Source organism: Protopterus annectens, chromosome 10.part0 (assembly GCF_019279795.1).
Source record: "Protopterus annectens isolate FY-2018-M chromosome 10.part0, PAN1.0, whole genome shotgun sequence".
Lineage (NCBI taxonomy): Eukaryota > Metazoa > Chordata > Ceratodontiformes > Protopteridae > Protopterus > Protopterus annectens.
In genome coordinates this window covers 620952433-620964721 of record NC_056744.1, presented here as the reverse complement: position 1 = coordinate 620964721, position 12289 = coordinate 620952433, and the positions used below count along the sequence as shown (strand labels likewise).

Genomic DNA, 12289 nt, shown 5'->3' with positions numbered 1-12289 from the left:
CATTTTTTCCGTGCTTTTTCTGTATCCTAAATTTGCATTCTACTCCTTTTGGATAGCCAAACTGCATTATTTGTTTTCATTGTCTTCCTTCTAGGAGATGCAAGGCTATTTAGGATATTTAGAAAAGTTGTACTGAATTAAATTACAGCATTGTCTAAGGGGAGGAGTTTTAGGAAGTTCCAGTTAATAAATGAAAGTGTAGTAATGAACAGAGTGAGAGATGATTTTAGGAGATGGCAAACATCATGGGAGATATGCAGGGCAAGCAAGCTTAAGCATTGTTCCAGTGAATGCACAGCTGCACCATGGGAAATTTGATTTTAGGTGATGGTAAGCGTCATGGGAGATATGCAGAGCAGCAAGCCAGCCTGAACACCATTCTAGTGAGTGCACAGCTGGAATTAGGGTGTGTGTGTGTGTGTGTGTGTGTGTGTGTGTGTGTGTGTGTGTGTGTGTGCAAAATGCCTGATTTAGGGTGCACAGCAGTCACTGAATTAGGGAAACTCTCAACAAAATCAGTGAAAATCAGGGACAAATATTAGTACTACTTACATCAGACATTGACAAAATAAGAGAATGTGAATTAATACACATTTTTAAAGTAAAAGAAGCCTATAAATCTAATTATTGTCACTATTTATTACGTGTAATTCATTACCTTTGTTTTAGGAGTGATTACAAAGGACACAGCTACAAAAACAGGGACAGTTGCGAGGTATAGTTAGGGGCACTGTTTAGTTAAGCGACGTTGCACAGAGTCAAGCCCTGAGCCTTAATTATTAGCAAGAAAGTGCCTTAAACTTCAACACCAACTGCCAGGTCTCACTGAATTTTTTTTTAATTTATTTTGTAAATCACAGAGGACTGCAGTCTGTAAATGTCAGTCACAGAGATGCAGATCTACACTGTTCACTGTCAGTGCACAACAGGTAGCACACTTGCATTTGGTCCAGAAGGCTTTGGGTTCTCTTTCCACATGAGGTAGATCGATTGCTGACATAGTTATCTTTAATGTGGAATTATACAGATGACTTTTACTTCTGCAGAGACTATGCATTTTGACTAATATTGGTGGATTATAATGACAACAGTCTGAGTGGCCTTTTTTGGTTGAAATGTTCTGAAATGGGTAGTTTTGTAATTGATTCATACATTTTTCTTCATTGCTTACTGGAAAAATGTTCAAAACTACAAACTTAAAACACACACTAACAATTGGTGCTGTATTAAACAAGAAATATAATTTAATACCATCAAGAAGGAAAATTAAAGAACATGTGCATTTATGCATGGTCCTAAAAGTGTGTGCAGGGGCCCGTGGTTTGAAAACAGCCCACAGATTTGCTGTTGCTCATGCTAAGTATGTTTTCATTTTAAGACTGTATTGTTTTGTTTAGCAAATGGCTATCGGTGTTTGAAATAAAAGTTTTAAATTACATCTAAATGTCAGTTATCACTGTAGAAGTAAAGAAAACAGTATACACACAGAGAAGCTTGAACAGTGTTTATGGTAACTGGGGAGTGACAGACAAGTAATGAGACACTGGAATGGTTGCCCCCGGGGGGGGGGGGGGGGGGGAGTACCCTGCCTGGAGTCCCATTTGACCATGATCAGCTCTGAGTCTAGAGATGACATACACCATCAGTTTCTACCTTTTCCAGATAAACAACAGAAGTAAAGTAGCCACGAGCTGGTATGAGATTACTTTAAACGAAGTCAAGCGGGTGAAGTTATCCTAAAAATACTTTAAAAAAATGCTGTAAAGCAAACATACAGCAAACTTTAGAAAGTTAAAATACAACAGTGTTAGTTGTAGAATAGCTTAAAAGGCACACATTAGCATGCTAATATGGCATATAAAAAATCTGGAGATAAAGTTCCAACCAGGAGGCAGCTACAAGGGATATGATTTGTTGATGTCTGCTATACAAACTGTGATATGGCCTGCACTGAATAAAAACATAATGCTTTGTACTTTCTTAGATCTAATCACTCATTTGAAATTTGTAACATTTTCTTATGAAACACTTGTGAAATCTTCAAGACACTCTGCTTGGTTTCAGTGCCTAAAAGGCTTCACACACGACATCTACTCATTGACAAAACCATGCCACATCTGTCTTATAAACAAAAGACTAAGCCACTAAATAATTATTTGCCATCTTACAGATGGCTGTAGCTTACAAAATCACATCATCTGGTATCGGGGAGCAGACAATAATAATGAATACAGAGGCAGCAGCTCTGTTTCTGGTGAAAAGTCAGGTTCTTCATTGTTTAAACCATACCATCACTCTTTGGGTACCCGTTTAAGCAGCAATGCAACTGGGGTGATATGCTTCTTCTTTAACTGAATATATAAGATAAACACACGACACTATACTTGGCATAGAGACACTTCACTTAAAGTCTAAGGAAAAAATGGCTCTTAGCCCAGAAATAAAAACACACAGGAATAGTACAAATACAACACTGCTGGCACACACAAACGTTGACTGAAACTGATGGCCCAGTACAACCATAATAAATAATGCGACTAAGGTAATAAATTAAAAGAGAAAATAAACATACAGAAAGATGAAAACCAGATAAAACAGGTCCATCAGTTTTACCTCTCACTTTTTCTTATGGTAGTAGATAAAATTTCTATACTAAACATACAAAACGGAGATGTCAAAGAATGAAAATTGTTTAGGTATAGAACACTGATACCTGAATACTGTAATTATATTTGATAGTCTTGCAGATTCCTAACATAGTATTCTTGAGTATGAACAATGAACAATGCACTGAAAACTGGAGACCAATGTGAGTGAGCTGGTACTGATCTTTACATAGCATGACATCTGCCCTCATAAAACACAATCTAAGGAGCATTCTGCACTTGCTGCACAACACAAACCCTACGAAATTTGAAGCAGTTACTATCAGACACAGACACACACACACACAGTTTAAAATAATAAACACTGATGTGTGTGTGTATGTGTGTGTGTGTGTGTCTGTATATATATATATATATATATATATATATATATATATATATATATATATATATATATATATGGTACTTACGTATTATCGCAACCAGATTTTTAACGGCAATAGCGGTTGCTTCACAATCATTAAATATGCTAGTTAATGTTGTAAAACTGTTGTAGAATGTCTATTTTGTTACCGCAAAAGTGTGTTTTCTTTACTTATATCAACAAAATGTAAAAACATAGTGTTCATGTTTCTTTCAGCACTTTACATAAGCATATTTATTATTTCAAGTCCGCCTGCTGCCGCGTTCCTTTGCTTGCCCATAAAAGACTGCTTCCCACCACATAGTAAAAGAAAACCACCGAAGACCTATCAACATCATTATCTTAGTAATGAAATCAATGATCGCTGAAGTAGTATGTGCTTTTGTCAGAACATGCCACCTTCACAAATCTAAAACATCAGTCCTACCAAGTTTTTCATAGAAAAATGACCACGGAATCAGCTGTCAACATCATCCACCCTCCACGATTTAAAAGCATTAATAATTCAATGGTTCTTTTCAAGACCGATTAAAATATTGTTAAAATAAAAAGTTCTGAAAGCCACATTTTTTGTCTCTGTGTTTTCCTTATCTGAACTTATCCTTACCTAAACTAGCTGCAGTGTTTTGAACATCTGATAGGAAGCAAAGACAATGGGGATTTTTCAAGTAGAAAAATGGCAGTACTGCAAAATCATTTTGACATTCTTCATTCGAGTTTTTTTTTTTGGATTACCCTCTCTATTGTAATTGATCCCCAAAGTGAGACTTTCATTAGGGGAATGAAAGGAAGTTAGCAGATTCAAAAGATTTTGCAGTACTGCCATTGTTTCTACTTGAAAATCCTCTCGATTGTCTTTGCTGCCTATCGAATGTTCTGATGTAGGTAAAAGGGCAGAGACACTGCAGCTAGCTTCTCCAGTCAAGCTACGCATGGTCGATTGAAGAAGCAGCAGCGGAAGAAAATGTTGACTACTTTCCCAAGCCCTCTGTTTACAGCCCAGCCTTCCATTAAAACTTAAAAATGTTTGACCTTACTTGTAAAACACAAATTAGAAAGACCTTACAGGGCAAACCCAAACATCCATTCTTCAATTTTCGTCAGTTATCGCAGCATGAAAATCTGGTTCAGATAATGCAGTACAATTAATTATTTTTTTATTAAATATATTAGGGACTTCCATAAAGTTTTCCAATACTTTAAAACATTAAAAACTAGTTAAAAGGAAAAAAGTTTGAAATTTTTTTGAACAAAAGTGGTCCTTTATATCCTTTTTAAAAAATATTTAAGTTTTTTAACAACTTTTTTAATTTTAAAGGGTGCTTCTCCTTTTCCACATTAAAAAGTTCAATTGGCGCCATTTCCTAAATTTCCATTGGAAAAATGTGGGGCTTGTATGCCCCCACAAACTTTTAAAGTTTTTTAAAAAAGGAAAACTTTTCCCTATTAAACCCCAGATTAAAAATTTATTTAACCTTTTGGGGTTAAAATTTTTGTTAAAAAAGTTAATGGTTTTTTCCCCCTTTTGAACACCTTCCTCTTGCCCATTTTTAAATTTTTTAGGGAAAGACTCTTTTTTGGTAGCCATTTTTCATTTTTCGGTATTATCTGAATTTCCCAGAGCTTTCTTATTAAAAAATTAAAATTTAAAAATTTTCATCTGCCCGGGTTTTTCTTGAAAATTTCATTTTTTTCCCCCTAAATGTTCTATTTAAAAATATTTCCCGTCCATTGAAACCCAAATTTCTTTCAAGAATCCTCCAAAATTAAAATGGATATTGTTCACAAATTAGAAAAAATTCACAAACCCCAAAAAAACAATTTTAATTTGGGAGAACAAAAATCCAGAAAATACCTTATAATTTTTGTGTTGCTTAAAAATAAGAAAAAGGGGAGCAGTTAAAAAAATTTTAAATGGTTATACATTTATATCTATTTATATTTTCAAAATCAAATTTTTACAAACCAAAAATTCCAAATATTTAATCCTTATACCATTCATTTCTACCCCTAAACAAATTTTTTTGTGCTTAAAATTTCTAAACAATAATTTATTTCTTTAAAATTTTAAATAACAATTTTAAAAAATTTTTTTAAAATTTAAAAATTTCTAAGTTTAAAATAATAAATTTTAAAATTTAAAAAACAATTAACATATTAAATATAAAATTATGTTTAATAATTCATTATTTCAAAATTTTTTTTTAATTACTTATTAAAAATTATTTTTTTAATTTTCACTTTATTCATTTTTATATATAGTTGACATGTATATATATGTGTATATGTGTATATATATATATATAGACTCTTAGTTCTGTGCATATGTGATGTAAGCATGAGTGTGCTCTCTCTGACTACTGGTTTGCTTGCAAACTAGATCTGAGGTAAAGGCAGAGGGGGATTGTGGGTATTAGATTGTCTCGAGCTTCTTCTCGATGCAGAGCTTGCAAGCGGCCGACACGGAGCCGAGGATCGGCTCCGAACCCATGTGTAAGAACAAAGGCGAGATGAACACTCCACATGGAACGTTATGGTAAGGACATAACTTCTATTTTTGTGTTTTTATACCTCTTAAATAATCAGATTGTTGCCACATATTTTATGTCCATTCATATAATTTTAGTTTTCTGCCAAACCATTCTGGATTGAAGTGGATTGATATCACTAAATAATGACACATATATGAGTTTCAAACTTCATCCATCCACAGCCCCATTTTTGAACAGAAAATATATGGTAATACAGAACCAATTATTTTAGCAACTTTCTGTGTTTATGAGAGCAATATTTAACATTTTCCCTGATTTTGGGCCTTTGTTCCCATATTATTTTTGGCTTTGTCCAGATTTCTTGTGCTTAGAGGATGAAAGGTATGGGTGGCATTTATTCTACACTAAGATCATTTTAGTTTCCAGTTTCTTGTTCTTAGAGGATGAAAGGTATGGGTGGCATTTATTCCGCATTATGATAATTCTAGCTTCCAGTGCTATCTCTTATTTACATCTTCCATCATAAGTCTAAGAGTATTGGAAGGCTACTTATTTTAAGGAAGTGGGACAGAGCACCCACAGGGCAGATCCTCTCCTTAGTAGGGGCAGAGTGTGGTCATTATTTAACTTGTTCAAACAATAGTACAGACTCAGGGGGTCAACAAACATAGTGAATAAATTATGCCAACATCTGAGTTATCTCAATTTGTGGCATATATGCAGTAGCATGAACAGGTACAGGTGCCAAGATCAGCAGTCACTGTGGAGAGGCTAAGAAAGGAGTGAGAGCAGGATAGTGAAAAAACTTTGGCTGCAAGTTAACAGACATCTGCAACTTGGTTGTTGGTTTGTCTTTTCGGCTTTTAGGGGTCGCCACAATGGAACTCCGGTCCGCTAATGATTGACAGTAGATTTTTATGGTGCCGAGTTGCCAGCCCGATGCTCAACCTTCAGCGAAGGTACACCCATTCATGCATGTCTTCCGAATGCCACTCGACTGCGGGGAGGTACAACTTGGTCATTATTTACAAAAAGCAGACTGCCTGTCCTATGGTCCCAGTCTGTTATCATACACTTTTTTCAGTGACTTTCCTTTCTTGTAATAAAGGCTTTGTGTGTTGATTAACTATTTTTATTCTGCTGCTGTCTGTCCACTTGTCATTTATCATCATCTACTACCCTGTCAGGAATTTCTTTTAACAATATTGCTTTATTATATTAAATGAAAAGAATCTACATTAATCCAAAATCTCTGTAAGTTTAGCAGCATACTTCTCCAGTTTCAGCAATACACATCTTCAGCTTTCATTTTTATATAGTTTCACATTTTTTATTTTTGTATTTGCTTTCCAGGGGAGAGCACTAATCTCCACGGACCTTTTTCAGACTCAGCCCGGGAGCGGTGTCTGGTTAAGTGACTTGTTCAGAGTCATACAAGTCAGGCAATGAAGGCTGAGGGAATCAAACCTCATCCTAAAGATACATTTAGGACTAGGCATCCAGAACTGTGCATTTTTAGAATATGATAGCAAATATTCAGCATTTTGGAGTCATTATTAAATTAAATATTAAAATATTAATGAGAATTCAAAGTATTTCTCTAAGAAATAATTTGCTAAATTAAATATGTCAGAGAAACCAAGCAATACCTTGATGGTTAGGTTTCAGATTTAAATGATAAAACCTTACAAGGACAGACACCTGTAGAAAAGTGAAATGAAGGGTTTAGTTATGCCTATCTGGGAAGCAAATCTTTATAAAAAGTGTGAGAAGGAGTTGCTGGTGTCATGATAATGCAGTCAATGGAATAAGAAAAAGAACTGCCTCTGAATCAATGCTAACAGAATATAAAGACAATAACAACTTCAACAATGCAGTTTACACAATATCATGTATAACAAACCAAGTAATGACATTTCTTACCTCAAATACTGCCAAGGCAGCAGGATGACTCAGGTAGTTGGGAGAGGAGATAAGAACTTTCCTGTTGGCCCCATTGAAATCAATGCTAGAAAGCTGGTGGAGCTTAGAGTCTACCCAATACAATCGTTGGCTTAACAAATCTGCAAAAAGGAAGACGATTCCCATATGCAGTTAAACATGACTCGATGGATTTAACAGCTGTTCTTGAAATCAAGTGTGTTTAATGACAGACAAATAAACATATACAATCATCATGAAAATGTCCACGTGTCCTTCCTGGTTGAGCACCTGCCTTTACTGCCAGTTAATACTTAATGTGAAGCAGGGATACTTTGTCGTGGGTAGAAGCAAATCTGAATTTATCTAGCTTCTATCCATAATCATCATGAGCCATGGGCCAGGAGGGATAGTGAGATACCACCAAACGTAGGATGCTTAAGGAAGTATGACTTCAGAAAGAGCTAGTGAGCAGCAACAATATTGCCTACATAATATGTTAACAGAATTCAATATATTCTTTGTTTTTCAACATATGAACATATATGGGTCCATAACAAAGTATGATGAATAAAGTCTGTGATTAGTATAATACAATGGTCAAGAAACTAGCTATTTGGGAAGCAGAGAGCACAAATTGCTGGAATCAGGCAAGGGCAGTAATCAGACACTTATGCTTGGTTTCTGTAAAGCAAAGTGTTTTGAAGATCTGGGAGCAAAAATCTAGTTTTTCCATATAGAATATAGTCAAAGGATTAACCTTGATTATTTAACAACAACAACAACATTTAAGAAGCATGCCAGTTTTGCTAGAGCACAAATAGCAGATGACAGATACACTCACTAAATATCTGCATCTTCATACACTGTATTTTTACTTGTTAGACAATAATACAGCTTAGCTTTCCACTATCATCATATGTCCAAGCCTCTTGGCATTATAAATCATCACTTTTATAACACAACTTACTTAATGGCTTTAGTGCAATTTCTGCACTTCCATAAGCTCTTCATCCATAAAGTATCCAATCACATGACATACAACTCACTGGAATACATGCTTCTGCTAGTGCATCCAATACAACATCTCCCCCTACCAACACTGATGTGCCCCCTTTAACACTTCAGAACATTAACGTATCGCAATCTGAGGAACTTGGCGACTTCTTCAAGAGTAGAGTCAGTAAATATTAATTGCATGCATTGATTTGTTCACATAATCTGATCACATACACATTCCTTATATATACAACAACCTGCAGTACAAAATATTATAAATCTTTCTTGGTAATGTGGCCCGATCACTCCCTAGCACTAACCATATACATATAATTACAGTAATCCTCAATAATTAGTGATCTCTACACTCTTTTATGCTGTCAATCTATATCACAATCTGATCAAAATTAAGCTTCAATAAAAAAACATTATTTACTCATGTACAACACCGTATGGTGGTTAGCAGTGCAAATATATACTGCTGTTTCAGACAGTGAAGGATGTTGTGAGACCAGGATGAATTCAGAAGCTCAGTTTGCTATACAGAGTGAAACTGTTTGTTAATGAACATACATGCATTAACCACTGATGCCTCATGTAGGACACCCTGCCTCCTGTACGCCACATTTACCTGTCACTGTATAACTCAGCTTAAAAAATGAGAACAAAACTACTACAAAGTCATTACATTTGCTGCTTTTGTTCTATGGAAAATTAAATGGCCAGAACTTCCACATTTTGCTTCCTTCAGATAAAAGTGATCCTTTGTATGTTCTGTTCCTTAGAAACATGTCTAGCTATGTCCGTCAGTCATTTAGCCATACATCTCACATTTAGTCTTAGGTCACAGTCTTGGCTTTGCATTAAACCTATTAGATCTAAACATAATTACGGTTCTTTCTTTTTCGGATTCACTATAATTAAATCAATTTACCAAAATATGAAGTCTCATCTCCAAACAAATCTATAGTTGCAAAGATGGTATTACTTACACAACATCTGTTCTGTTTAACTTATTTAAATGTAGCTCTTCTATGAAAGGCATTGTCCTGAAGAACCTCTCAGCCACTCTTTTAGCTTCATCTTCTGTATACTGACCTGGTTGCCCTATCCTTTCCCCTTCATGTCCCCCAAATCTCGGTTACCTTTTTTTTTAACTTCTTACTTCTCTCCTAACCCACATACTCATTTTTTTCAAACCTTTCCCCTATCTTTTTTTCTACACCTCTCCAACCTCAGTAGTATGGAATCACTTACGTTTTATGTTTTTCTTCTCAAAATAATTTGGAATCTACGTCGTCTTATTAATCTTCAAGGTATTCGGTCATATTGTATATATGTTTTTACTTGGGTATCTCGTTAACTGTTCTGCAATTTTTATCCCTTCTTCTATAATCTGCACTTTACCTTTTCTGTCAGCTCATACACTTGCTACGTTACAAAATGAAGATTCCATTACAAGACAAATAGCACCTCTGGTAACCAACTCCAAACCTCATGGGCACTAATCCCCCTTCAGCCCAGACTGGTAAGCACCTGGAATCATGGACTTGCACTTTCCAACTGTCTCTGAAGCCGGCTTGCTTGAAACATTGTTCAAGACCATTGAGAGCACCCTATCAGTGCAGAGTTTCAGCATCTACCACAGACTAGATGAAGGCACTAAAGGTATGGTGTCTACATGTTTGTAGAACAAACTTACACCTCCATGCTTGTTAGACAGGATAACAACTTGGAACTCCTCAACATCCAACTTAGCATTGACAAACCTCCTTATCACTAACTACAGGACCCCCTCACCCCATGCCTCCTACCTGACTAATATGTAGACCCTATGCATTAGGACAAACCCCATTCTCCTAGGGGACTTTAACTGCTGCTCCAACAAATGGGAAACTTACACATCCCCTAACATATATGCCCAGAGAGATTTCTGGACTTCATAAATACAAAGTCTCTGGACCATTTAGTACATACCTCAACTAGTGGAGACAAACAATGGACTTGGTCCTCACCAATATAGTAAGCTCTCTTCCCCATCAGCTGTAACTTCCTTCTAGCCAAATTAGACCATAAATCAGTCACATTCACCATAAGACTGAAGCTGGAAGCATCTCCAAATACCTCAGTATTTAGCGATTATGCAACAGATCTGCCTAAATTCGAAATCCCCCTCCAACCTGATGACCCCACTGTGTATATTTATTTATTTATTTTATTTTACATTTGTTAACCGGGATAGTCTACTGGACACAGGTCCATTTTCAGTGGAGGCCTGGGGAGAAAAGCTCCACACATATGAATAACATGTAACAAAAAAAAAAAAAAACTACAAAGTATATTTAAATACAAAATGCAATGAGTCTTAATTGATAGTAATATATTCATACACAGCAGTCACAATTAGTAAAAACAGAGAAATGTCACACTAATAGTTTCATTAGTCTAAAGAGATATATATATAATGACCTCAATCATTGCTGGAGGGAGTCATGTGTAAACCAACAACTTCTTAAAGGTTATTGGGGTCTAAACCATTAACAATCCATTGTATTATACTGTATGTATTTCTACAGTAATAGAATATAGACCTATCTGTTCCTCTTGAGGTGTGAGATAGTTAAGGTGGTGTACAGGCTAACATAGTGGAGGGTCTAGCCTGGTGAAGTGCAAGAGCATAGCCAGTTATTAGTGAGATGCAATTTTAATGCTTTTTTGAACTGTACGAAAGATGTCATAGTAGTTATGTTATAGGGTAGAGCATTCTATATTTTGGATACATAATTAGAAAAGAGAGCATCACCTGCTGTATTATTTGACTTAGTTACTGTGAGAATAAGTTTGTTACTGGAACAAAGAGTTCTGTTATTGGTGTGGAGGTGAAGTAGGTTTTGATACTTTACCGCCAAATAGCTGCATAGCTGTGTCTGTCCCCCTCCAAAGTAACTGCAATGTCAAATTTAAAAATAAATGCCTATGATGGAACCCAAATATTAACAGACTCTACAAATAAAGAAAAAAAAATCATTGTACACTACAATAAATGTACATCTCAGATGTCAAAAATGCTCTTGATAAGCTTAACAAGGAACTCTGGTCCCTCATTTAATCGACTAAAATTAAATATGAGCCAAAATAGCCACCCGGGCAAAATGCAACCAAAAATATTCTTTAGCTATGTTAAAAACCTCAGAAACAAAGTCCAGCACTGCACAGAGCTAACAGTTAATAATATCCCATAGGCAGACCATGAGGACATCGCCAGTCTACTATCAAATAAAATTAGCTCAAACTTCACTATCCTGTCCCTCCCTACATTCCCAGATCATATACCTAAATCAACACTCCTCCTCAAATCTCCCAAGAACAAGTCCGCAAAGTACTTTCCAAGGTCAGGAACACTGCTTCTATGATGCCGGACAACATGCCAAGCCTATGAAACTGGACCTGTCAACCCCCCTGAGGCAATTCAATGTCAGCCTACAAACAGGCTTTGTGCCAGGCAAATGGAGGACAGCAACAGTCATCTCAATATAATGATGGGGCAACAATGGTCCTGGGTGATAATGGACCCATATTTCTGACCAGCCTCATCTGTAAAGCTATGAAGAAGATTACCAGGGAATTAATAAATAAGGACATACGTAGCCTACAAACTATTGACACAAGCCAGTTGGGTTAAGGGCAGACTGTGCCTTCTTACTCTGATCAACTTCTTCCAGAAGGTTACTGATTCAATGGACAAGGGAAAATCAGTACACACCACATATCTAAACATCACAAAGGTATTCAACACTATCCCACACAGACATTGTTGATAAATTCTCCCAGCTAAATATTAACCCCTG

At 35.9% G+C, this 12289-nt stretch overlaps 1 protein-coding gene across 1 annotated transcript in view; it reads right to left on the bottom strand.

Moving 5' to 3' along the window:
• LRP8 (LDL receptor related protein 8) overlaps positions 1–12289 on the bottom strand; it is a 1993970-nt gene that overhangs the window by 166779 nt on the left and 1814902 nt on the right. Inside the window, exon 13 of the mRNA XM_044085444.1 lies at positions 7446–7585. Coding sequence (XP_043941379.1) covers positions 7446–7585 — 140 coding nt within the window. The remainder of the gene's footprint in view (positions 1–7445; positions 7586–12289) is intronic.